At 42.8% G+C, this 27,552-nt stretch overlaps 1 protein-coding gene across 1 annotated transcript in view; it reads right to left on the bottom strand.

Annotated features, from left to right (window-relative positions):
* The window catches only part of CLPTM1L (CLPTM1 like), a 168,281-nt gene that overhangs the window by 41,380 nt on the left and 99,349 nt on the right, over positions 1-27,552 (bottom strand). The window contains exons 9-10 of the mRNA XM_053467315.1: positions 12,202-12,305; positions 1,889-1,954 (exon numbers count right to left, since the gene is read on the bottom strand). Coding sequence (XP_053323290.1) covers positions 1,889-1,954; positions 12,202-12,305 — 170 coding nt within the window. The remainder of the gene's footprint in view (positions 1-1,888; positions 1,955-12,201; positions 12,306-27,552) is intronic.

Below are 27,552 nucleotides of genomic sequence, written 5' to 3'. Positions count from 1 at the left end.
CTTCTATGAGCACCGGAAGGTCATGTGACGCCGGTGCTGCGTCATAGAAGCTACGGTGGAAGTACAAGCAGTAGCGGGGGTTGTCTGCGTTCATCGAGCAACGTTCGCTGACTGGCAGAGAAGAAGCGCTGCAGGAAATTCTCCTTTCTGGCAGCCGGGGAAGGTATAAACGCCTGGTGTAAGTGCCGGAAGCAGCTGAGATTACCAGACAGGAGGATCTAGGTCACCTGCAGCGCTGCAGGGATCTGGATCTTGGTCTCATAGTCATACCTCATTTGAGGTCTGATTAGAAGACGACCTCGATTAGAAGATGAGGGGTATTTTTCAGAGCATTTGCTCTGAAAAAAACCTTGTTTTATAATCGAGCAAATACGGTACTTTCTACAAGGTGCTGGAAACATTCCTCAGAGATTTTGGTCAGTATGGACATGGTGGCATCATGCAGTTGCTGCAGATTTGTCGGGTGCACATCCACAATGCGAATCTCCCATTCCACCACATCCCAAAAGTGCTCTATTGGATTGACATCTGGTGACTGTGGAGGCCATTGGAGTACAGTGAACTCATTCTCATGTTCACTAAACCAGTCTTTGGTGTATTATTCTGCCGGAAGTAGCCATCCAGTCTTCCATTGTCCAATTGTGGTGAGCCTGTGTGAATTGTAGCCTCAGTTTCCTGTTCTTAGCGGACAGGAGTGGCACCCAGTGTGGTCTTCTGCTGTTGTAGCCCATGTGCTTCAAGGTCTACGTGTTGCGCGTTCAGAGATGGTATTTGGCATACCTTGGTTGTAACAATTGGTTATTTGAGTTACTGTTGCCTTCCTGTCATCTCGAACCAGTCTGCCCATTCTCCTCTTGACGAAAAACCCTTGTTAATGTCAGAGATCACACAGCAGCAGCTCACTGGATATTTTCCCTTTTTCGGACATTCTCTGTAAACCCTAGAGATGGTTGTGCGTGAAAATCCCAGTAGATCAGCAGTTTCTGAAATAATCAGATCAGCCCGTCTGGCACCAACAACCATGCCACGTTCAAAGTCACTTAAATCCCCTTTCTTCCTCATTCGGATGCTTGGTTTGAACTTCAGCAAGTTGTCTTGATCACGTGCCTTCTTTGTTTTAATGTTTTTTGCCTCTTTTTGGATCAAGAGTAGGAAGGTTAGGTAGAAGGGTTGAACTTGATGGACTTAGGTCTGTTTTCAACCTTATGTACTATGTGACTATGTCTACATATGCCTAAATGCATTGAGTCTCTGCCACTTTAGCTATTAGCTATTTGGCAGATTAGCTATTTGTGTTAACAAACAATTGAACAGGTTTATCTAATAAAGTGGCCGGTGAAGTTTTGAATTTGTTCCTGGTCATTGCTGCTGGAAATATTGGGATACCTTAGGCAGGGCTTTATTTCAGTTAGAGAACAGGGTAACTGTAGGTTTTTTTTTATGACAATATAATAAAAATCTATATATTCTGCCAGATATTTGATAAATTATTTGAACATGGTCAAACAAGCTTCTGGTCAATAATAGCTTAAAATAATTTTGGGGCTCAGACATGGCAGCGTGACTATTAATGCCAGGAGTTGGGGAACATCAAACTTCATAACTTCGCCATACCTATGTATCACTGAATCCCCAAACCTAACACCACAAGAAGAAAAACTGTGAACTGCATAACACAAGGATGCACACAGAACGATTCAAAGCTTCTGTTGCATGCTCTTCCATGTCATGCTGCCATTAAAATGGGATGGGATTACCATTTATAAATCATATTTTTCATGGTTTCTGTTTTATATACAGAGATGAAAAGCATTTAGAGGTCTATTGCTTTAATCAAAATACCCCAGAGATTTACAACTTTTTGTTTATAGGTCAAATATATACTTACTTTAATTACCGGTGACATGCTTCTCCATTGAATGTGTAACTTTAAGGCTTTCTTCACTTTCCAAATCTGGATATTTAGAGAGAGAGACTGTTATTTCAAATATTCAATTTATTCTTGAAAATGTGTTTGTTCTGAAAACAAATTATACAATCAGAACTAAAATTCCTAGTCTTAGCCAATTTCATTGCAAACTGAAAATATTGTTATAATAACAATTACTATTATAAAGGCAATTATATATGCTACAACATTATGCAGTAAACAGACATATATGATTAGTTATTAGTTCAGGTACACTGCAATTAGAAAGGCGAAGAGTAACATAGTAACATATGTTAAAAAGGGTATAGAAAAAGTACATCAAGTTTTACCCAAAGGAAAGAAAAAAACCCACATTGAAGTCGTCTAAGCTTAAAGGCATCAGTCAGATTTGATAGCATATCCTCTGCAGGTACTGGATTACACATATTTATTGTTTTTAGTGGAAATAACCCTTTTTGCTGCTTTAGGTGAAATATCCTTTCGTAAAACCTGAAAGGAGGATTTATTCCTGTATGTATTTGTATAATATAATATATAACATCGAATATGCTTAACTCCTTCAGTCCCCTATGGACTTAACCCTTCGTTTTCGGTACATTCCATAAACCGCATCTCAAGAAACCCTTATGGACACATTTCAGCCGCTATATGGGAGATCAGGCTGTCATTTGGCAGCCTGGACCCCTCCTGTCAGCAGAAAGCAGCATTGCTGGCTTTCTGCTTCGCGATCACCTGCAACAGCTGCCGGCGTGAGCACCGGAAAACAGTTACAATTTTAAATGATGTCACCCAAAAGGTCGTCGGACAGGATATCCCCTGCAAGGTCTATCTAGACCCTGTTGGGATATCCGATCACAGCGATGAGGCATTGATCACAGACACTGTGATCTATATGCAAGTCTATGGGGACGCATGTTTCTCACTCATCTTACATGCTAAAATACGAAGAAGAAAAAAAAAGTGTGATTTTTTTAACAATAAAAAAATCACTAAAAAAATGAGCTAAGTGATGTCATTGTGACATCACCTTCATTAAGAACAGATAAAAAAAAAAGGAATTAACTCTTTGAATACACTCAACAATTAGGTCAATTATTTGACAATAGATGTAAAAAAAATTAAAATTCTAGATAAGTGTATAGATCTATTGTGGAGGTAGCATGCAGCAGTTAGTTACAATCTTTCCATTATTGTTGCAGTCACAAGTACAACTTCATTCCCAATGTAACCCTGTGTATGTTAGCCTTTCATAGGCTTCATTACAGCATTAAACCCTCCATTTTCCTATCAAAGAAGCATTTTCTTCTAATTATTCGAGCTACGTGGATTTAAGTTATTAACCCCTAGACGAAGGTGTGTCGGCACCCGGAATCCCCTTTTCCCAAATATATTCCATTTCCGACATCTATTACTACCTCAAAACATAATTCCAAAAATAAAGACCAATATACCGTATTGGCTCGAATATAGGCCGCACTTTTTTCCCCCACTTTAAGTTTTTAAAGTGGGGGTGCGGCCTATATTCGGGCTCTAGCGCCCGACGCCCGGGACATGCAGTCCCGGGCGCCGGGCAGGCAGCAAGGTTAAGATACAGATCCCCCGCAGCGGTGCAGGGGACCTGCATCCTTCTCCCCGATACGCTCAGACAGCCTCCCCTGCCAGCACTTCCCACGGGGGGGGGGTGCCGGCACGGGAGGTTATCTAAGCGTTTTACCTCTGCCCACCCCCGACTTACCGGAGCAGACTCCCGGGTGTCTTGCGGGGCCGGCGGGAGACATTTACGCAATACGCAAATGCATACGCGTATTGCGTAGATGTCCCTCGCCGGCCCTGAAGACACCCGGGAGTCTGCTCCGGTAAGTCGAGGAGGGGGGGCAGAGGAGGACAGCGGCAGCGTATCGCGGGGAGGGAGGACAGCGGCAGCGTATCGCGGGGAGGGAGGACAGCGGCATCGGATCTCGGGAAGGGAGGGCAGCGGATCTCGGGGAGGGAGGGCAGCGGATCTCGGGGAGGGAGGGCAGCGGATCTCGGGGAGGGAGGGCAGCGGATCTCGGGGAGGGAGGGCAGCGGATCTCGGGGAGGGAGGGCAGCGGATCTCGGGGAGGGAGGGCAGCGGATCTCGGGGAGGGAGCGCAGCGGATCGCGGGGAGGGAGCGCAGCGGATCGCGGGGAGGGAGCGCAGCGGATCGCGGGGAGGGAGGACAGCGGCAGCGTATCGCGGGGAGGGAGGACAGCGGCAGCATATCTCGGGGAGGGAGGACAGTGGCAGCGTATCTCGGGGGGGAGGACAGTGGTAGCATATCTCGGGGAGGGAGGACAGTGGCAGCATATCTCGGGGGGGAGGACAGTGGCAGCATGTTTTTTTTGGTGCTTTTTTAAAGAAAAAAAACTTTTTCTTTAAAAAAGCACCAAACTTTTAGGGTGCGGCCTATATACGGGGGCGGCCTATATCCGAGCCAATACGGTATTGTCTTATGGTGGATCAAAAAGTATTAAATAAAGCAATAAAATTAAAAAATAAAACAAATTATTCAAGAAAGGGAATCAAATCAAAGTTGTCATTTAAACCCCAAGGTACTAAGGTGTTTAACCCCTTGATGACAATTGCTGGTCCGGGCCATCATTTGTTAAAACGGGTGAAAAAAAAAATCGGCCTTGAGGCATTCAGCAACGTAACGATCGGCACCAGGGGCCATTTCTGGCCCCTCCCCGGGGCGTCAACATCCGCCATACAATGTATGGCGGCGGACGCCCATTTTAAAAGCGTTTAGGAGGCGATCAACGATCACCTCCTAAACTTAAATGGTGTCGCTGGAATGCCTCCATCAGGAGGCATCCAGCGACACCAAACACTTACCCCAGGATGGACTGTGACCGCTCAGGAAAAAAAATAATAAAGATGAAAAAGTTCGCTAGACGGTCTCCAGACCCTCTAGAGAACTCTGGCTCCACTTGCAGGTTGAATACAGGTACTGCATTCAACCATGCAAGTCAATGGAGCCCAGCTTTCTAATCACAGTGTGATTAGTAAAAATAAATGAAAAAATAAAATAAAATTAATAATAATTAGAAAAAAAAATAGTAAAAAAAAACAGTAACATGTAAAAATAATTTCCCACTGATGTCACTATCAGGGGAACCTTCAAGTTGAAATTTTTTTTAAAAAGGCAGAAAAAATAAAATATCTATATAAAAAATATATTTTTGTGAGCAAGTCCTAAAATTAGCACATTAGCTTAAAAAAAATGACTAGCACAAAGTTTGACAAAGACTGGTGGTAGATATGGTGCATGGAAAGAGTTAAAATACCCTGGGGTGTATAGTTTTCAAAAATATATGGCTTTATTGAGCATACTGAAACGGCCCGGCTCAAAGATGTACCAAATAGGGCATGGGCAGTTGATCGCCAAACGCCAAAGTTCAACATTGAAAATGCGAATGCCCCAAATGTGGCCCTTTTGCACCCAAACAGCCAGGCAAAATCATTCATGTGAGGTATCGCTGTACTTAGGAGATGTTGCTAAACACATATTGGGGTGTTTTATGATAGTGACATATACCAGAACCTGTTTATTCATACCTGAAGTAAAATGTGTGTGAAAAAATAAATGCAAAAAAAATTACTACCATAAAGTTTGACAAAGGCTGATGGTAGAATTAGTGCTTGGAAAGGGTTAAAATACTAGCATTTGGAACACCCTGGGCTGTCTAGTTTTCAAAAATATATGACTTGATGGGGTAAATTGCATTGGCCGGCTTCAAAGATACCCGAAATGGCACATGGGGGGAAGAATTACCAGATTTGGAAAAAATGGCTTTGAAATAGCAAAACGCTACCTGTACTTATTGCCCCATAATGTGTAGAAAAAAAGCAAAAAAACACAAAAACATTGAGTATTTCTAAACTCAGGACAAATAGTAGAATCTATTTAGCAGGTTTTTTCATTACCTTTTATAGATGAGTAAAATATTTTCCAACTAAAATTTTTCACCATATTTTATACTTTTTTAAATAGTAAATAATATGATACAATCAAAACAATGTCATCTAAAGAAAGCCCTTCTTGTCCTGAAAAAAACAATAACTAATGTGTGTGGGTTCAGTAAACGGGAAATAAGAAAATTACAGCTAAACACGAGCAGCACAGAAATGTTAAAACGGCCATTGTCACGAAGGGTACAAAAAGTAAAATCAGCCTTTGTCAGGAAGGGGTTAAAGTAAAAATTCAAAACGTTTCACGTTTTTGTAGCATGACAAATCTATTGCCCTTTCTAGGACCCAAAATAATTTTTTGATAGAATAAGCTCTTACTTTAGAGTCATCATTTTGATGATGTTCTTTAAAGTGTTTGGATACTGTGTGTTGATCATATCCAGGTTATACCTTCCTTGAATTTTTTATTTTTTTTTTGCTTTATTTATTACTTTTTGATCGACACCTAAACAATATATTGGTCTTTATTTTTGGAATTATTATGTTTTGAGGTAGTAATAGATCTATAGACTTACCTAGAATTTTAATTTTTTTTTACATCTATTTTCATATTATAACACTATTGTTAAGTGTATCCAAAGAGTTAATTATATACTTTCCTCAAAATGCATGTTGTATATTTGTGGTAAATATTTTGTATTTGTGTTTCATTTTTTTTGCTCATTGGGCGAACTGTTGCCGATATTTCTATTATTCTATAGCGATCCGGTTCCTTGGCTCCCGATATGAGCCCGCTATGCGAGACTCTGTACTGGTTGCCATGGTTTTTGTGATGCGATCCGTGTTATACGTGGAAGTACTATGTGCCGTCTCAAGAGATGTGAAAGTCTCATATGACACCGCAATCTCGCGAGATATTGTTACTTAACCCCTTAATGACAATTGACGTCACCCGAAAACGAAGGGTTAAACGACAATTGGTGTGCCAGGACCGTTATGACTTTAAACGGGTGCAGAAAGCGATCTATGTTCACTTTCTGCATCCAAACGGTGTTGCTGTAATGCCTCGACGTCGGCATTAGGGGCTGTGTCTGGCCCTTCCCCGGGAGGTCAACGTCCGCCATACACTGTATGGCAGCGGACGCCTGTTTTAAAAGTCTATAGGAGGCGATTATTTGGTGTTCAACAACACCAAACACTCACCCCAGGACACGATGCAACCTCTCCAGAGAGCAATGTTTGACAAAGACTGGTGGTAGAATTAGTGCATGGAAAGAGTTAAACTACTAGCATTTAAAGATACCCGAAATGGCACGTGGGGGGAAGAATTACCAGATTTGGAAAAAATGGTTTTGAAATAGCAAAACGCTACCTGTACTTATTGCCCAATAAGGTGCAGAAAAAAGCATTGGGTATGTCTAAACTCAGGATGAATAGTAGAATCTACCGTATTTGCTTGATTATAAGATGAGGTTTTTTTCAGAGCAAATACTCTGAAAAATACCCCTCGTCTTGTAATCGGGGTCGTCTTCTAATCAGACCTCAAACAGAGGTCTGACTATGAGACTAAGATGAGACTAAGATCCAGATTCCCTGCAGCGCTGCAGGGAATCTGGATCCTCCGGTCTGGTAACCTCAGCTTCTACCGGGCGTCTATCAGGGAGCGCCGTGAAAGCGCGGGCAGCAGCGTACCTTTCCCTGCATAGCGTGCTCTCAGCATGGGGGACGCCTCCTCCGCGCCGCGATAGCCCACCCACTGCCGGGGAGCAGAGCCGGTTGAGGGAAATCATTGATCTTGGCACGGCACTCCAAGCAAGACCCCGTGGGACCCGGACGGCACTGTGCCGTCCCAAAGTCAAAGGCGGATCCAGTAGATTTACTGCTTTAATTTTCTGGAGGAGGCGGGGCCTAGCAGGGGTCACAGCGCACCATGCCGTAATGCCGTGGGAGCCGCAGTATACTAAGCGCCTGCTGAGCCATTGCGGTGAGTGCTTTAGTTGCTTGAGTGCGTGTCTTGGTTTGGAAGTGTGGGTATATTAGTGTCTGGGTATGTGTGTCACAGTGGGTATGTAAGTGTCTTGGTATGTAAGTGGGTAAATTAGTGTCTGGGTGTGTAAGTGTCCCCCTATATGCCACTCTGCCTCTAGAAATGCCTTATACCCCCTATATGCCACTCTGTCCCATGATATGCCTTTTAACCCCCCAGAGTGGCATATAGGGGTTAAAAGGCATATCGTGGGCAGAGTGGCATATAGGAGGGTAAAAAGCATATCAGGGAGGCAGAGTTGCATATAGGGGGTATAAGGCATTTCTGGGGGCAGATGTGCATAACTGGGGGGCAGGTTGGCAAATTAAAGGACATGAAACAATAAAATATTTTTCTCAATCATAGCTTTTATTAAATATGAAAAAATAGTTTACATTAATTAATATTTACTAGTAAAACTTTTTTTCCTATAGGGCCGTCTTATAATCAGGTTTTTTCTTTTTTTCCTAAATTAATATTCAGATTTTGGGGGGGTCGTCTAATAATCAGGGTCGTCTTATAATCGAGCAAATACGGTATTTAGCAGATTTTTTCATTCACTTTTATAGATGAGTAAAAGGTTTCTCAACTAAAAGTTTTCACCCTATTTTAGACTTTTTTTTAATAGTAAATAATATGATACAATCAAAAATGTCATCTAAAGAAAGCCCTTCTTGTCATGAAAAAAAACAATATAACTTGTAAGGGTTCAGTAAATGGGAAAGAAGAAAATTACAGCTAAACACGAGAAATGTTAACACGGCCATTGTCACAAAGGGCACAAAAAATAAAATCAGCCTGTCACGAAGGGGTTAAAAGACAGCCTGACACTCTGATGACTGTGCGCCCACTGCAGCTGAAGTTTGTTTACGAAACGCGCCCTCCTTGTTTTTTGACGCCAGCCTGGCCAGGCACAGTCATCTCAGTGGTAAGTGTCTTTATACACTGCTCCAAAAATTAAGATTACACATCCTGTTGTTTGTTCCATTTGCACAACAGCATGTGAAATTGATTGTCCATCAGTGTTGCTTCCTGAGTGGACAGTGTGATTTCACAGAAGTGTGATTGACTGAGTTACATTGTGTTGTTTAAATGTTCCCTTTATAATTTTGAGCAGTGTATATACTTGGAATTTCAAAACTTAGCCCTACTGCTCCCATGTCCTGTTTGGGACATCTTTGAAGCTGGCTGATTCAAGTTACCCCATTAAACCATACATTTTTGAAAACCAGCCAACCCACTCCAGGGTATTTCAAATAGTTGTATTTTAACTTTCCATACACTAATTCTACCACTAACCTTTGGCAAAGTTTGTGGTAGTCATTTGTGTGCATATTGTACTTTAGAGAGTTATTTAGAGTGCTTGCTTTGTGTCACCAATAATAACACTCCAATATGTGTTCAGCAACATCTCCTGAAAATAGTAATACCACCCATACAAAGGTTTGTTGGGTTGTTTGGGGGCTGAAAGGTCACACTTGGCAGGTGTGCATTTTTTATATTTAACGTTGACATCTGGTCAGTCTGTGCCCATTTCCCATTTGGGACATCTTTGAGGCCAGGCAATTTAATGGAGAGACCCTCTGGGAAAGTTGATTTTTTCAATGGTGACGTCTCTCTCCATATTGTCCCTAGAGCTAAATGCTTCCATATTGGGGCATTACAGCAACACCGTTTAAATGAAGAGAGTGACCTTTGAATGCTTTCTAAGCTTGACTTAACCATTTAGGGGTTCAACTAAAGACAAATGAAGTAAAGTATGTACATGAGGATAAAGATCTATCTGACTACTTAAATAAAAATGTCCCTTCTGGAAGATGAAGATGAGAGAAATAGGGTGACATTTAAAATATAGGGTGTTAACATAGGAAAAGGTTTTACTTGAACTCTCCAACAGAAAACAGACAAATCCATGGGACCCAATGAAATAAAACCAAAGTTATTAAAAGAGTTTTGAAATGTCCTGGCAAAGCCGTCGGCAGACTTATTTAACCAGTCATTATTGGACGTAGTAGTTGTAGAAGACGTAGCAGTTGTGGAAGTTTTCAACTGTTGGCCAACTACAGACCGCTAAGCTATCCTCACTATGGGACCCGGCCAAGGATTAATTGGGGTTTACATCCTTTACATAAGAAAAATGGGCAGACTAAATGAGCCAAATGGCTCTTATCTGTTATCAAGTTCTATATTTCTATGTTTACTCTTGCTTACCTGAATTTTGACATCTGCTTGATAAAAGGATCTCTGTGAAAAGCATTTCCCTATTAACTCTTGCTTACTTTGATACAGACATATGCAGTTAATGGATCTCACTTTACTGATATTACACTCCATACAGCTGTGAACTTAAGAGATCATTAGCAGGGAGTCATTGTATAAAGGTACTGTGCTGTGTAACTGCTTATATCTCTGCATGCTGTGGCAAAGTGAGGAAGGCTGTATATATCAGTTGCAGATTGTAGCACTCTCTATTCCCAGAATGAAAGGGTTAATAGATGGAAGTTCTACCAAAGATATAGCCTGAACCCCATGTTCCAGAAACTGAAAAAAGGGCAGTGAATTTAAGCATGGTACTGCGATAGGACGCAATCTTCAGTTTGTGAAATTTCTGCCCTGCTAGATATTCCACGATCAACTGTATTGGTCTTTATAGACCTTGCTTTGTGCACTGGGGCACAATCATGCTGGAATAGACAAGGTTGGCATTGTCCAAAATGTCCTGAAGCTGGACCATTAGGATTTCACTTCATTAGGATCCCCTATCAATCAGAGAGATGTCTGACACGCTCCTAATCTCAGCTCGTTACCTGTATAAAAGACACCTGGGAGCCAGACATCTCTCTGATTGATAGGGGATCAAATACTTATTTCACTGAGTATAATGCAAATCTATTTATAATTTATTTGAAATATGTTACTCTGGATTTTTTTTTGTTACTCTGTCTCACTGTTCAAATAAACCTACCATTAAAATTATAGACTGATTATGTCATTGTCAGTGGGCAAACATACAAAATCAGCAGGGGATCAAATAATTTCTTACTTCACTGTACATGCTGCCGTGATTGTTTCAAGGAGCACAATACGATACTTGACTAAACATGGTCATGTTGCCAGAAAAAAAACCTTTACTCCAATAATGCCACAAGAAAGCCCGGTTACAATATGCCTGACAACACCTCACTCACAGCTTTTGAGGCCTTATAGACAACTATTACAAAAGACTGTATGCTGTCATTGATGCTAAAGGCTGCAATATACAATATTAAGACCTAAGGGTATACAGACTTTTGAACAGGGGTTATTTCATTTTTTTTCCTTTTGCAATGTTTTGTTCTATGATTGTGCCATTCTGTTATAAACATACAGTTGAATATGAATCCCATAAGAAATAAAATTAATGATGCCTGTTAACTCATTTTCTTTAAACATACATTACTAATTCTTCAAGGGTATGCAAACTTTTAATAACTGTAACTGCCTTGTGTCTTTTTCCTGTGTTCAGTCTTGCCATGGTTTATCACCTTTGATATTAAACTATCTTCAGTAACTGCAACTTGGTAATGAGTTTGGTTGATCAATTAATTGTATTTAATTGATGATCATGAGCACCTGTTTGGTATAACTGTTTAATCAAGCAACTGTATGTCTCCAAAATCCCTGATATTGTGCAAGTGTAACAAAAAGAATTGATGCTGTTTTAAAGGGTGGTCATATCAAATACTGATTTGATTAACATGTCTATTTTTGAAAGCATGCTTATTTTACAGCATTTTTTTCACAAATGACTAACATTTTGTCACAGTTTATGTATTTATTGAAAAGAAGTGAATGTGTGTTTCTATGGATTTATATATATCCGGGACCTTTTTCAAGATTTTGAACAATTATTTATGTAGAAGACCTGTAAATACGTGTTTCTATGGATTGAGGGATTACTGGTTGTACAGCACGCAGGCGCAGTGTAATAGCAATTTACTGATGTAATGAGGATTGGATAGACTATTTCTACATTATTTAATCGCTATTATTGTATAGTACCAATTTATGTAAAACGATACATCGTTGACTACACCTTTTTACGTTTAAATCCGGAATAAAATTTTGAAACATAAGAAAACATTTAAGTAAAGGGACCTGTGATGACATATTGACTAATCTCATGTTTGCAGGGATTCGTTTTTCCTCCATACCAATTGCTATCCACAGAGTTTATAAGTCTTACATATACACTTAAAAGTGAAAAATATGCTGTGTATTTATGTATTCTTTTACAGTAGTTACATATTTTATTAGCAACTGTAAACTTACCTCTATTATTGCGCCAATGCCAGCAGGTATCAGCACCAGTAAACTGGTTTGTTCATCCAGTAAGAAAAGGAATATTACCACTGTACTAAAGCAACGCCACAGCACTGCAAAAAAAGACAGGAAACCGGAATATGTAGACGAGCATAAGCATTTTCATAAATAACATATACAGATCTATACGGTGTGGCTTTATTGTTTTTAAAGAAAAAAAAAGTGAAGTATACAGTGTCACAAACACACTCTACTCCAAGCGTGCGCGTGACTTGGTTCTGGTGGTAATCTGTCTGCCGTAGACCGGAAATCCGGGCCGGAACGACGATCGGCAGACGAGCATTCAATGCGGCTGTGGCCGCAAAGTTAAGAACTATGCGGCCGCGAGCAGGATTGAATGCGGCCGTCATGCGTACCTGGCGGGGGGGGGTGGGGGCGGTGGGGGTGGCGGTCCGCCCTGGCTGCCACCATGCCGGCACGCCTCCAGAAACGATGCGCGCGGCAACTGTGTCTGTGCGCCGGGACTTGATGTAAAATTCCGGCGCACAACACTGAAGCCACGACCACCGTCTTCCGCGCTCAGTGCACAGGACAGGAAGAAGAAGAAGAGGAGGAGGAAAGGTGAGAGTGAAAGAAGAAAAGGTAGGAGAGAGTGGATTAGTAAGTGTGTGAGAGTGATGGGTGTTATGCTGAATGTAAGTGTGTGAGAGTGATGGGTGTTATGCTGAATGTAAGTGTGTGAGAGTGATGGGTGTTATGCTGAATGTAAGTGTTTGAGAGTGATGGGTGTTATGCCGAATGTAAGTGTGTGAGAGTGATGGGTGTTATGCCTAATGTAAGTGTGTGAGAGTGATGGGTGTTATGCTGAATGTAAGTGTGTGAGAGTGATGGGTGTTATGCCTAATGTAAGTGTGTGAGAGTGATGGGTGTTATGCTGAATGTAAGTGTGTGAGAGTGATGGGTGTTATGCTGAATGTTTGTGAATGAGGGTTTCAGATAGCATGGATGTGTAAGTGTTGGGGGATAGCTTGGCATAGGGAGTCCGTAATCACATTCCTTTCATGCCCAGATTCCAGCATGTAGTGGCTGCCTAGGCATGATAGGAGTGTGATTGCTGTTATAACTTATTTTTTGGTCCAACTTCGGTGTGTTAACACTTTTATTGGGCAGAATAATTCAATGACAGTATTAATATATATATATATATATATATATATATAATTGCAAACAGCAATCACACTCCTATCATGCTAAGTCAGCCTGCACATGCTAGAACCTGGGCATGATAGGATTGTGATTGTTGTTACATATATATATATATATGTGTGTTAATATTGTTGTTGATTTTTTTGTCTAATTTTGGTGTTACTTTTAATAAAGTATTTTAAAGTTTTTTTTTTTGTTTTTTTTTCAGTTTTGGCCAAGTGAATGCTGAATTTTTAGTTTCAGTCCAGAATTTTCATTTCGGTGCATCCCTACTATATACTATGCCAGTCACTAAAGTGGTGAGCCTACACCACATCAATGTTTGGCTTAGTATATAGTGATAGGGGTTGTCAGTGTCTGGCTCAATGTATAGGCACACATTGACGTTGGTACCGCGTAATCCCTAAGTATATAATGATAACAGTTATGCTGTACCCCTGTCAATGTTTGCCTAACCATAGAAACTATGCAGTTTTGAAGTGTGTGTGTGTGTGTGTGGGGGGGGTGCCACATACAGGGTCTGCCACAGGTGCCAAATACTCTAGGTACGCCCCTGCATCATGCGGCAGTCAGACCCAACGGCCATGCCTCAGCTCCTCTTCCCACGTCTTAAAAGGGGTGTGATGAAGAGCTGAGGCATGCGGTGTGTGCACGCCGGCCACTTTAATTTCATTAGGCGCTGGTGTGCGCACGACGGCCACTTTCAATGTCGCTCGCAGCCGCTTTGATGGTGCAATGGGCCAGTTGACTAGACTTGCCCCCCAGGCCTTAGGCTACCAGCCCTCCCCTGCCGGAAATAGTGATAAAAATACAAATATCCACCCTTAATACCACCCGCAATTAACTATAATGATATAACAAATATCAAAATAATGCTGCCACCACCAAGACAATTTAGAAATGGGGTGTCTTGGTACCCCAAGTGAATCAGAATAAAAACCCACACAGTATGTTTTAACACAATAATTACGTGATTTAAAATTACCAATCAAATGGTCTAATCAGGTAACGCGAGTCTTTACCAGACAAAGGCAGAACTTAATAAAGGAATATTTATTATGAATCAAAAAAATCACAGTGCATACAAAAAAAAAAGATGATAAACAGATTTACACCAAACAGATAAAATAAAAAAAGGAGAAAATTCCAGAAAACCTAACTACTCACTTGATGGGTAAAGTAACAGTTTTTCTGTCCTTGGGCTCCGGCAAGGAAAGATGGCGACTTACTCAAAATTAGATCTTGGCCCCTAGTAAGCACACTCATTAATTTTATACTCTTTCCCAGTTCATCTCGAGTTTCCAAGCCGGCCCAGAGGTGGTATAAGCGGAGGGAAGGTGTACCATAAGTGACCTCCCCCTTGTGTGGTGGAAACATATCAGTCCAAATAACTTATTTTCATTTTATCATCCCTCCTGTGCTCGCCACAGTAATAATTTATGCGTTTATGAATTTCTTGTAAATTGTGAAGTCCATAGATATGTCACACTTGCTACATATGACTGAACATCATAGACTTCACAATTCCTTCCAAACCGTTTACGTTGCGCCGCCATGTTTGTACTCTTTTTGTAGGGTGCGCTTTCCTCGTTCTAGGTATGCACACAAGGAGGTATGATAATGAATCTATGAGTTATTATTGATATGTGTTGGATATGACCTGGATTTGAGATGGTTTTCCTGACTGCTAGTGGTCACTTAGCATATCAAAGAATCCAGTATCTATGAGGGGATACAGGCATATGGTCGTCTACATTTGAACCTAGACAAAACGGCAGCTCCACTGCAGGACCTAACACCCCGTAGAAGGCCCCGGTTGGAGTCCGAGCTTCAAAGGACAAATTTATCTCACAAGACCTTTTGGCACCACATGCCTGTACAATCAAATTAACCCCTCTAATACTGAAATTGGCCATACCATCTCTACCAGGTAGCAAGTCCATGTATGCACTACACAAGTTGGTGTGACATACAGTATCTCACAAAAGTGAGTACACCCCTCACATTTTTGTAAATATTTTATTATATCTTTTCATGTGACAACACTGAAGAAATCCAAAATAAAGAAGCAGAGGCTCAGCACTCAAACGGTAAGGCGAGTTTAATTCACACAGGCAACGTTCCGACACACAGGTCTTTCTCAAGCCTTAGGCGAAACGTTGCCTGTGCGAAATAAACTCACCTTACCATTTGAGTGCTGAGCCTCTGCTTCTTTATTTTGGATTTATTGAAGGACTTGGTGGTACCCTGACTCGTGCACCATCTCACTATCGAGTGCTATATTCCAACCTTTTTTTCTGTAAACACTGAAGAAATGACTACAATGCATATAGGGGTATAAGGCAATTCTGGAGGCAGAGTGGCACATAGGGGGTCAAAAGGCATATCATGGGGCACAGTGGCATATAGGGGGTATAAGGCATTTCTGGGGCAGAGTGGCAAGCCAGGGGGCAGATGTGCATAACTGGGGGGGCAGGTTAAAAAAAAGGAAATAAAAACAAAATATTTTTCTCAATCATAGCTTTTAATAAAAAAAAATTGTTCACAGTTTACATGAATTAACATTTACTGGTAAAACTTTTTTCCAATAGGGTCGTCTTATATTTAGGCTTTTTCTTTTTTCATAAATTAATATTCAGATTTTGGGGGGTTGTCTTATAAATCAGGGTTTGATGGTGTAAATTGAAATTGCCGGCTTCAAAAGATGGCCCAATTAGAACAAGAGGGCAGCAGGACGAGATGTCAAAGTTCCAAGTTAAAAAACGTGCACTTCCCAAATGTGGCATTTTACCTCCCGACAAACTCATGCATGGGGGGTATCACTGTACTCGGGATGTTTCTTAACACATATTGGGGTGTTTGACATATACCAGGAGCTGTAAATCTATTCCTGAAGTGCAATTTTTGTGAGAAACACAAAATAAATGACTACCACAAAGTTTGACAAAGGCTGGTGGTAGAGTTAGTGCATGGAAAGGATAAGAGAGGGTTCTTTGGTCTCCACATGAGTGTGGAGAGCATCCCCAACCCTCCCCTGCTGCCTGATCGCTCCATGAGAGCGACAGTGCAGCGCTAACCCCTTCAATGCCACAATTGTGTATGACACATCCGTGGCATTGCAGGGGTTAACATTTTTCCCCACAAGCTTGTGGGGACTAAATATCAGTCAATGCTGTGCTCCAATGGAACATCAGTATTGAAAGGGTTTAAAAAAAAAATAAAATAAAAAAAATCATTAAAAAAAAAAACAAAAAAAAAAAACAGCACTGACCTGAAAGTCCAGAGTGCTTCCAGGTCAAATGCTGTGAGTTTAGTAAGTGGGCTGATGATGATCAGATCACTCCTGACCAACTGTTAGTTTAAAAAAAAATCCTGGCTCCTAACTTTTTTAGCTGGCGCCTAGATTCACAACAAATTTGTCAAGCCCTGTTATAAGGTAAATAAGCTACACATCTATTAGTCCATCCTGATAATTTTTATCCTGCTAACCACTTACCATTTTTGTAAACTCCTGTCAACTCTCTCCAATGTGTCAATATCCTTCTGGAGATGGAGTCTCCAGAACTGTACACAATACATTAGGTAATCTGTGAAGTGTCAAAACCACCTACCTCTGCCTCCTATTCAAGACACTCTTTTACATTACCACTAGCAGAACAGTGCCCCGATGCTATATCAACATTAAACTGCAGCTGCCACACACGTTCATTCTTCTAATTAAACTTAATCATTTGACTTGTTCTACCCGAATTGTCTACCCCGTTGCAGACCTTTGTATCATCACCAAAAAGACATACCTTACCAGTAAGACCTTCTGTAATGGGACTAATAAAAATACTAAAAAACGTGGGTTCCAATACTGATCCCCGAGGTCCTTCTTCTGAGTACACACAATTAACAACCTAACCCAGAGACTGCAATTTAAAAGTTTCCTATGGGGGACAGTGTTGAAAGACTTACTGAAATCTGGATAGGCTATATCAACAGCTCCCTGGTCCATTATTTTAGTTACTCACTCAAAAAATAAAGGTAGTTTGACAGGATTTTCCTTGCAGTAAATGTGTGCGGTTTATTATGATACAAACCACTTCCAGATATTTAACAACTTTAGCATGGTTTCCATTAATTTGCCATCTACTGATGGCTACCTTTTTTGTCAAGTGGTACTACAGTTGCCAACTTCCAGTATTCTGTAACTAATCCTGCCATTATTGACTGGTTAAATACGTCTGCCAACGATTTAGCCAGAACACTTTAAGGCTCTTTTGATAAATTTGGGTGTATCTTATGTCTTATGGATTTGTTTCTTTTTAATTCACAACTTCTTTCTCTGTAAACACCCCTGTTTTACATGTTCCTGTGCCAAGAGGTTGTGAAAAGTTTTTTTTCTGTTTTTTTTTTGGTCGCCAAAGATGCAGTTCTAAGGCGGAAACTTTCAATTTCAATCTAAACTGACTTGGAAGAATATTTTAGAAAGATGCAACTTAAAGAATATTTTCATGACAAAGAAAACACTAAAACAATGGACTACAACAGGAAAAAGAACAGCCTTTTCACTCGAGCACCAGGCCGAAACGCAAAACTAGACAGCTACATTGAAAGTTTCCGCCTTAGAACTGCATCTTTGGCGACCAAAAAAACCCAGAAAAAAACTCGGCACCGGAACAAACTGTCATCAGTAACTTGAAAAATAATCCCTCTATCACCATCAAACCAGAAGACAAGGGAAGAACGGTAGTTATTATGAACACCCAGCACTACATAAAATAGGGACACAAACAAAGAAAAGGATTCCCAGCACTTCTAACAGCTTCCAGTCTCTAGGACACTTTATTAAGCGAGAGCAAACAAAAGCAACATTTAGGCCAAACAGAGCCTTTGTCAAGCTAACACTTCACTCCAAATCACACCCTTAAGTAGTGAGTATAATTCTATACAGACCAATCAGGTTCAGTAAAAAGTCACACCACGTAATGCAAACAATTAGTGATAATTATATATCTTATTTAAAAACAATCAATCACCAAGTGATTTAAAAACATCAATTAAAATGTTTACATCTACATTATACAGTATATTACAAATAATCAGACATATTAACCCCTTCAATCCCAGGGGTTTTTGGTACCTCAAAGCCCAGAGCAATTTTGCCATTTTTGGGGTATGTCGGTTTAGCGATGATTCTCTTTTCCTGTGAATAGTGTACCCATGTAAACTATATATTGTTTTTTCAAGGAGAGATAGAGCTTTCGTTTGATACCATAGTTGGATGATTAGCTGAAAATTTAGAATGAGAAATTTAGTAAAAACTGGCAAATATTAGAAAAATAAACTATTTTTTTTATATATTTTTCCTCTGAATCCTCACAAAATTAGGTAAAGTGATGAAAAATCCCCTCCAAGTTTATCAATTCAGGTGTCCTGATTTCAGGTTTTTTTAAGAATTTTTTTATCTTTTTTAATATTTTTTTAAATTTTTTTTATTTTAATTTTTTTACATTTTTTTGTATTTTTTATATTTTATTTTTTTTACACAGTAATGGTTAGAGGTCCTCCTAGGGGCCTCCTGAACATGCCAGTGGTGTCACAGTGACATCACAGCTCACATTATAATTTTTTTTAGTATTATTTATATTATTATTTTAATGATTTATTTAATATTATTTTTAAATGACTAATGTTTTTTTTTTTCAGCTTTTCTGTTACAGGACGGGAGGGGGAGTGAGAGAGATGGTTTCTCACTCCCCTCCCCGCGATCACCCTGCACCGATCACACTGTGAGAGATCGCAGCGTCTCTGTGCCTCATCGGAGGGCAGGATATCCCCGCAGGGGATACTTGAAACTGCGCGATCGGGCAGTTTACCGGTAACAGCTTACCGGCTTTCATGCCGGAAGCTGTTACAGGCGATCGGACAGCAGAAAGCCGGCAAGTGGGGAGTCAAACGACAGCCTGGTCTCCCGTGCAGCGGCAGGGATGTGTCCCTGACGCTGTACGAAGGGCTGGACGTACCGGGACGTCCATAGGGGGTTTCTTTGTGGGCGTTTTTTGGACGTCCTGGTACGTCTATAGGGGATTGAAGGGGTTAATGGCACATACTAATCAAATCCTAAGTAAATACCTTGTGTCTCCATAACTTAATCTCTTCCTGTTGCCCTTCTGCCAATGTCTGATCATGTGACCAGACCAAACCATAGGATTGCATGATGACATCACGCCAAAAAAAAAACAAAAAGAAAGACTAGGTATTCCCAGGTGGTCTGCCTTTTAACCCTCTATATGCCACTGTGTCCCATGATATGCCTTTTGACCCCCTATGTGCCACTCTGCTCCAAGAAATGCCTTATACCCCTATATGCCACTCTGGCATTTAGGGGGTTAAACGGCATATTATGGGGCAGAGCGGCATATAGGGAGATATAAGGCATAGGCAGAATGGCGTATAGAGGGTTAAAAGGCATTTCTGGAGGCAGAGTGGCATTAAGGGGGTTAAAAGGCAATTCATAGAGCACTCTGCCTACAGAAATGCCTTATGCCCCCATTTAACACCCTCCCTCCTCCCAACTTACCGGTGCTTTTGAGTCCCTGGTGCGTAGCTGGGGCAGCCGGAAGGAGGTGTGGTTAGCAGCAGGGGTTGCCCCGGCTGCCAGAGCTCACGGGGAACTCTGATCTCTGACAGCCGGGGAAGGTCCGCGAGATGGCCGCAGACAACCCCTGCTGCTAACCGCACCTCCTTCCGGCTGCAGTGGAAGTTGTCTATACGAATCGCGTAGACGTCTACATGCTGCCCAGGCAACACACCAGGGAGTCAAAAGCACCAGGAAGTGTGTGTGTGTGTGTGTGGGGGGGCATAAGACAGGAGGATCCAGGTCCCCTGAGTATAAGACGACCCCGAATATAAGACGAGGGGTATTTTTGGAGCAAATACGGTAGGTAAAGTGATGGAAAATCCCCTCCAAGTTTATCAATTCAGCTCTCCTGATTTCAGAAATTAAATTTTATATAAAATTTCCATACATTCCCAGTACTTATAGGGAACATACTATAAGGTGTACATTATTCGTAGAATTTTTACATTAGGTATGATGGGATTGCAACTCTAATTTTAAACAAACCAAAATCAAACCACTATCCTATCAGGGGTATTTGGACATTCTTCATGCAGCTATTTGGCCACCAATCACTATGAAAGGTGGCCGCAGAAATTATTTCTTGCGCTTTTTTTCACCAACACCTTTGCACAGGGCATGTGCTACGGCACAGAAACCCGGCCAAAATTGTTTAGCTGCATCTCCTGATTACGGAGATAACCCACATCCTTAGTTTTTTTTTCTTTCTAGAGGGCCATATCCATCTCTTACATATAGTACCCTTAAGGGTAGTATTTTTTATACTTATGGCTTAATGGGTTTGAGCGGGGGCAGGAGGGTTATACTTTTTACATGCTGTGTTAGGGCAATGGGAAGTAAGGGTTTTTTCTTTTTTTTATTATGTTTAAATCAGCTCACTTTATTGTTTTCTCACATGGTTTCTCCCTCTCCTCCCTGCACCAATCACACTGTGCCTCATCAGAGCAGGGGATATCCTGTCCTCGGATGACCTTCCGGGTGACATCAGCAGTGACGCGACCCGGAAGGGAATGTCCGATCGGGCATTTAAAACAGTTTTCCGGCCAGTGATGCGGGCTTCTGCTGACAGGGGGAGTCCAGGCTGTCAAACGACAGCCTGATCTCCCGTGTAGCGGCAGGGATGTGTCCCTGCCGATGCAAGAAAGGCAGGACGTACCGGTGCGTTCATTGGGGGTTTCTTTAGATGCATTTTATGGACGTACAGGTACATCTAAAGGGGACTGAAAGGGTTAATATATAGCAGGGTCTAATATTTATATTTACAGTATATATCAGCAGCAGGGGCTAGTAACATATTGGCAGCAGGGGTTAATATCAAAGAAACTGCCAGTTCGGCTGTTATTTTGAAATTATATTTCAATCATAGTCTTTAATTGAAAGAGATAAATACAAATTGTGTAGTTACAAATGCATGTCTAACATACACACATATATATTATCTTTTTTAATTATGACACATACTGAAAAATACATATAAGGGGGTGTAACCAAGGGGAGGGACTTAATCAAGAAGGGGTGTGGTCACACTAGGGTATGGCTAAGGGAGGGGCATCACCACAGGGGGCCCATGGCTTTTTGTTGCCCGGGGCCCTGGATGGTCTGTCCGTCCCTGGATTTGACATCATATTACAGTGCTCAGCATGAAATGCCGGCACCAAAAACAAGACAGATGCCTGGCGCGCCAACTGCCAGAGTTAGGGCAGACCCGAGACGAGTGATGGCAGGGAGCGGAGAAAACGTAAAACTTTTTCATGAGCGACCGCTCGGCTCCCCTCTCTCTCCGCCACTCCCTGTCGCCTGGGTGCCCGCCTCGCACGGCCCTGGCCTCGGTGATAGGACTGCCACCTGGCCCTCTTGCTCGCACACCCCAAAGGCCGGCCCTGTCAGTCGGCAACCTAGCCGCGTGCCACTACTGAACGCTTTGCATGTCCGTTGTGGCACATGTGCCATAGGTTCGCCATCGCTGCCCTAAACCTACACTAGCTACCCCTTCAATGCTATCGTCACGCTAGACTCTAGTTTAAAATATCCCACAACACTCTAACCATCTTCTCCCTAGTACAGCACCCTCTCATCGTCGATGAGAAGGAGAGCGGTCACAAAGGCCACTGAAAGAGATTTTGCCTCTCACCAGATGGCGCTGCCCATTCAAAAAATAAACAAGTCCCCCCCAAAAAGGTTATTTTTATGAACAAGTGCTAAAATTAGCGCCTTTTCTTCCCAAAAATACAGGCACAGAAAGTTAAAAATCCACCCTTTAAAGTAACCTTGAGTGTCTAGATTTCAAAAGAGTATGGCCTGATGGGGTAAATTAAATTAGCCAGCTTCAAAGATGACCGAAATAGGACATAGGGCAGAAATGTGGTGTTTTACCTCACAAACAACAAATGCAAGGGTGGCATCACTGAACTCGGGAGATGTTGGGGTTTTGAATAATGGTATCATATATCAGGAGCTCCAAATTTATACCTATAGTCCAATTTGTGTGTAAAAAAAAATACAAAAAACATTACTAGCACAAACTTTGGCAAAGGTTGTTGGTAGAATTATTGCATTGAAAGAGTAAAGTTAAATTACCAGCATTTGAAATACCAGGGAGTTTTCAAAAATCTATGGTTTCTTGGGGTAAATTGAGTCCGCCAGCTTCAAATATGTCCCAAATAGGACATGCGGCAGAAGGTCCAGATGTCAAAATTCCCAAATGTAGGGCTGCAGCTAACGATTATTTTCATAATTGATTAGTTGGCTCATAATTTTTTCGATTAATCTGATAAAAAAAATAAATTACATTTTTCATTTATTTAAAATAATTTAATAAACAGGATGTTAAAAACAAATGGCAGAATTGGGGGCGTAGCTTGGCAGCACACAAGATGGACACATAAGTCCCGAGCTCCGGCACATCAGGCCCGAAAATACGCTTCAGATTCACTTATTCACTCACCATGGGCAAGCATACCAAACACCCTGAAGCCATCGAGTTCCAAGGAGAAAGGATCTCTTACCTCTGTTCGCTCCTTTTTCCAATCCTCCTCGGACCAGGACTCCCGGGACTCTTTTCAAAGGCCGCCATCTCCCTCGTTGAGCGTGGCGAGCGACTTAGCAGAGGACGTCTCCACGGCGGCTGTTCCGGTCTCTTCAGCCCCTGCTCCTCGCTACTGGAAAGAGAAGCTCGATTCATTGCCCACCAAGGCGGACATTGCGGATATCGTGGAAAAAGCGACGCAGGGGATTCGATCCAGCCTCGCAGATATTCAGACTGATATCAGCCATATTGTAGACCGCGTGGCGGCATTAGAAGACCAACCACGGATCCACAACACTGTGGACTCCCTGACTTCCCAACTTCGCCTCCAAACTCACTTGTCGCGCAAACTCGAAGACCTGGACAACCGGGGACGCAGGAATAACATTCGGGTCCGCGGCCTGCCAGAATCGGTGCCGCACTCGGACCTTCCCGCCACTCTGCAATCAATTTTCAACAAGGTCCTGAGCAGGCCACTGGACGACATCCGATTTGACCGTGCCCACAGGGCCCTCCGTCAGCGGCCCCCGGACAACTTACCTCCACGCGACGCTATATGTTGCTTTCAGGACTGCCTCCTCAAAGAAGAGGTCCTACGGGCATCCCGGATCGCCCTTCATTCACCTGGGATAACCACGTGCTTTCAGTCTACCTAGACTTTTCACCAGTCACCTTACAGAACCGGCGCCTATTGCAACCGGTCACGCAAGCCCTCTGGGAGGTGGGCATCCCCTACCAGTGGGGGTTTCCCTTCGCCTTGATCGTCCGCAGGGGCATGGACACCCATATCATCCGGCAACACAGTGACGTACCTGGCTTTACAGAAGCACTGGGCCTCCCTCGCTGCAAAGTCACCGACTGGGAACACACATTTACGCCTCCCGCAAGTCTCTTGGATCCCTCTAAGATGTGGTCGCCCAGGCCGCAGTGGCCCAAACGCCAGAAGAAACAGATCGACCCCCTGGAATGATGCCTTACATGACACCTTGCTACACTGCTCTACACCGCTCATTGTTTCCCCTCCATCGCAGCTACAAGACCTCGGACGGGACTAGGGACATTACCATCGATAGCGGCGCTGATTTTCCAACGCCTGGACGTCTCCTGTACCACGCAAGTTGTCTCCGGGTTACAACGATCGTTGGACTTCTTTCGCCCTTAACTGTCTCGTAGTAGCTGGGTACCGGTATTTTATTTTATTTAACTTCATTTCGTTTCTTGCTGTTTTTGTTACTGGCTGCATGGCATTCGCTGGCGGTGTTGCCCGTTTGTTTACCGCGTTGAGACCGTGCCCATCATGATCGCCTACCACTACGGTGCCTCTCGTTACCCCGTTACACACATACACACACACTCTGTTCACACCTCCACAAACACTCACTTCCCAGCTGTTCAGGTTTACTATAGCCTGCTGTGAAGGTTCGCTTTATTGACACTGTTCACGGGGTCTTACATCTCTCCTCACATAAGGGCGCTCTATGGTCTTTGAGTGATGGTCACTACTGGGCCTGACGTGCTACCGGGCTCATCGTATTATTTTTGTTTCCTTTTTTCAGTTTTTGCTCACTGCATACTACACACCTTCGTACATGGAAGTCTTCACGTGGCTTCCTTCCCTTACACACTCCCCAGAGCTCTCCGACCTTCTCCCCACCCGGGGGGGGCTCTGGACCTACTGTTAGGTCACTTTGCTCATTATTTGATGCCATGGCATCCAGGGTCTTCGGCGCCCACACTCGAGTACGCCAGGGCCTTTCCATTTATGTTTCGTTTTTATTGTTACCTTTGTTTTACAATGTTATTTACCTGCTGCCATTCTGCTGTCGGCTCTTCTGGTCTCTCCAGACACCCTCTCAATGATACCTGATACTGTTAAATTCACCTCTCTCAATGTGAGAGGATTGAACAAACCCCAGAAGAGGTCTCAATTATTACGTTTCGAACTCCTTTAAGACTCACGTAGCGTTCCTCCACCTCCCTCGACGGCTGGGGAGTGCGGCCGTAGCGGCTTTGCATGCACCCATCACGTGCGACGAAATCAAAACGGCCCTGAAATTAACCCCCAAGAGCAAGAGCCTGGGCCCCGATTGCTTCACCACTCACTACTCCCAGTTTTTCCCAGTCCTAGGACCACAATTGACGACGTTATTTAACTCCTTTGCTAAGGGTCATATTCCAGACCCTCAGACCAATCTGGCGCATATAGCGGTTATCCCCAAACCGGGCAGGGATGTAGAACTTTGCTCTAATTATCGCCCCATCTCATTGATCAATACGGACCTCAAACTACTCGCTAAGGTTACGGCCACCCGACTGCAGCTCCACATCCCATCCTTGATCCATGGGGACCAGGTTGGCTTCGTTCCCGGGAGGGAGGTCAGGGATAAGACCATTCGGGTTCTAAATTTACTGGCGTTTGCCGACGACCATCGCCTTCCATACGCCCTTATCTCTCTGGACGCTGAAAAGCCTTTCTATTCCAAACGTTGGAGTCACTTGGCATGGAAGGGAACTTTCTCAACCAAATTAGAGCACTGTATTCGAATCCCTCTGCCCATATTAAAATCAACGGCACCCTCTCCGAGAGACTCCCCATCACCAATGGCACCCGACACTGGTTACTGTTCTTACTATTACTATTCTCCCTGTTACTATTCTTGCTGTGATGGAGCCCCTTGCGGCCGCTATTAGGGGCAATGCTTAGATTACAGGGCTCACTTTAGGAGGCCACACGCATAAGCTCGCTATTTACGCGGAAGATATGCTTTGTCTGGTCACAGAACCCGAAAGCTCCCTTCCACATCTTGTAAACAAATTGGACTCCTTTAACGCCCTCTCAAATTATAAAATTAATCTCCAGAAGTCCGACATTCTGGGGGTCCATATCCCCCCGGCTCTTCGGTCCATTATAATTGGCTCATTTCCCTTCAAGTGGTCTGAGAAGGCCATCAAATATCTGGGGATCTGGATCCTGGAGGATCTTTCACAACCGGCACGTCTCAATTATGATGCTCTGCTCTCCGCGGTGGTCTCAGATCTCCGCAGTGGTCTCAGATAGGGTCCCGCTAGCAGTGCACCACTACCTCCCACATGTATCTCCGCTATGCTGGAGATGCGGTCTCGCCGATGGTTCTTATCCGCATTTGTGGTGGGAGTGTAGGGATGTTCGTACCTTCTGGGATGTAGCTGTCAAGGTGATTCAGGAGGTTACGGACCCTGATTTCGAGGCCTACCCTGGAGCCCATTTACTGCACCACACCCACTCCTCATATGCTACATATAAGCGTCCTCTCACTATCCATATGGTCCAAGCCGCCAAATATATTATACCAAGGTTTTGGAGGACTCGTGGTCCCCCTCCTATTGCAGCATGGATATCTCATATGAACCTCATTACCCATATGGAGGACCTAGTGGCTACCTCGATGGGTCGTGAATATAAAAATGGCCTCAAATGGTTACCCTGGATGCTATTCGCATCCTCGACACGTCTTATCGATCTTTGTTTTACACCTGCTACTGGAGCCTCTCGGACTCCTTGAACTCACCAGGCAGGCCATTGCTGAGATGGCCGTACGCATACGACACTCCTCTCCCCTACCTCTGCCCTCCTTCCCCTTTCATCTCTCCAGGTCCTCTGCCCTCAGGTTCATGTCCTGGGTTCTGTATTGGCCGACGGCTTTGACATAGCAGCAATTTTCTGTTTATGTTGTATTTTACATTTTTTGTTTCATTGCACTAACCTTTTGCATCTCCCGAAATTTCCTCATCTGCCAATTTATGTGGGATTTATGGTACAGGTACTTGTGACCCTGTAGTGCTATGTGTAAGTTGATCTGTCATGTAGGAATCAACATTTTGTACACTGCTCTGTTCAATGAACTGACATGTATACCTATCTTCATTGTACTTGCTCTTCCGTGCTGTGCAGCACGATGCACTGTATTTTATCCCTGTGCCCGCATACCTTCTACATTATGGAAAACGGAGATTTGGCTAAAAACAAACAGCAGACTTAACCCCTTAAGGACAATAGGGGTTATTACTCGTAGTATATATTGGGACAATGGCTCTTAACATTTTTCAGTGTTGCTGTATAGCTGTGATTTTCTTCTCTCTCATTTCATGCTCCCACGCATATTATATATTGTTTTTTTTCAGGACAAACAGGGCTTTCTTTAGATACCATTAATTTTATTAGGGCTGAAACAACTAATCGATAAAATCGATAATCGATTATGAAAATCGTTGGCAACGAATTTCATCATCGATTAATCGAATCGATTTTTATCGATTATAAAAAGAGGTTTTTTGCAGAGCAAATGCTCTGAAAAACGCCTCTCCATATAATAATCCGATCTCAAACAGAGATCGGATTATAACACCGGAATCCAGATCCCCCGCAACGCTGCAGGAGACCTGGATTCCCCTCACTGTCGGCCGGTCTCTCACTTCCGTCTCTCTCTCCCCCCTCCCATACACCCCTCTGACTCCTCCCCCT

This window comes from Spea bombifrons, chromosome 5 (genome assembly GCF_027358695.1).
Source record: "Spea bombifrons isolate aSpeBom1 chromosome 5, aSpeBom1.2.pri, whole genome shotgun sequence".
Lineage (NCBI taxonomy): Eukaryota > Metazoa > Chordata > Amphibia > Anura > Pelobatidae > Spea > Spea bombifrons.
The sequence above is the reverse complement of the archived record's forward strand: the minus strand, read 5'-3'. Positions and strand labels throughout refer to the sequence as shown.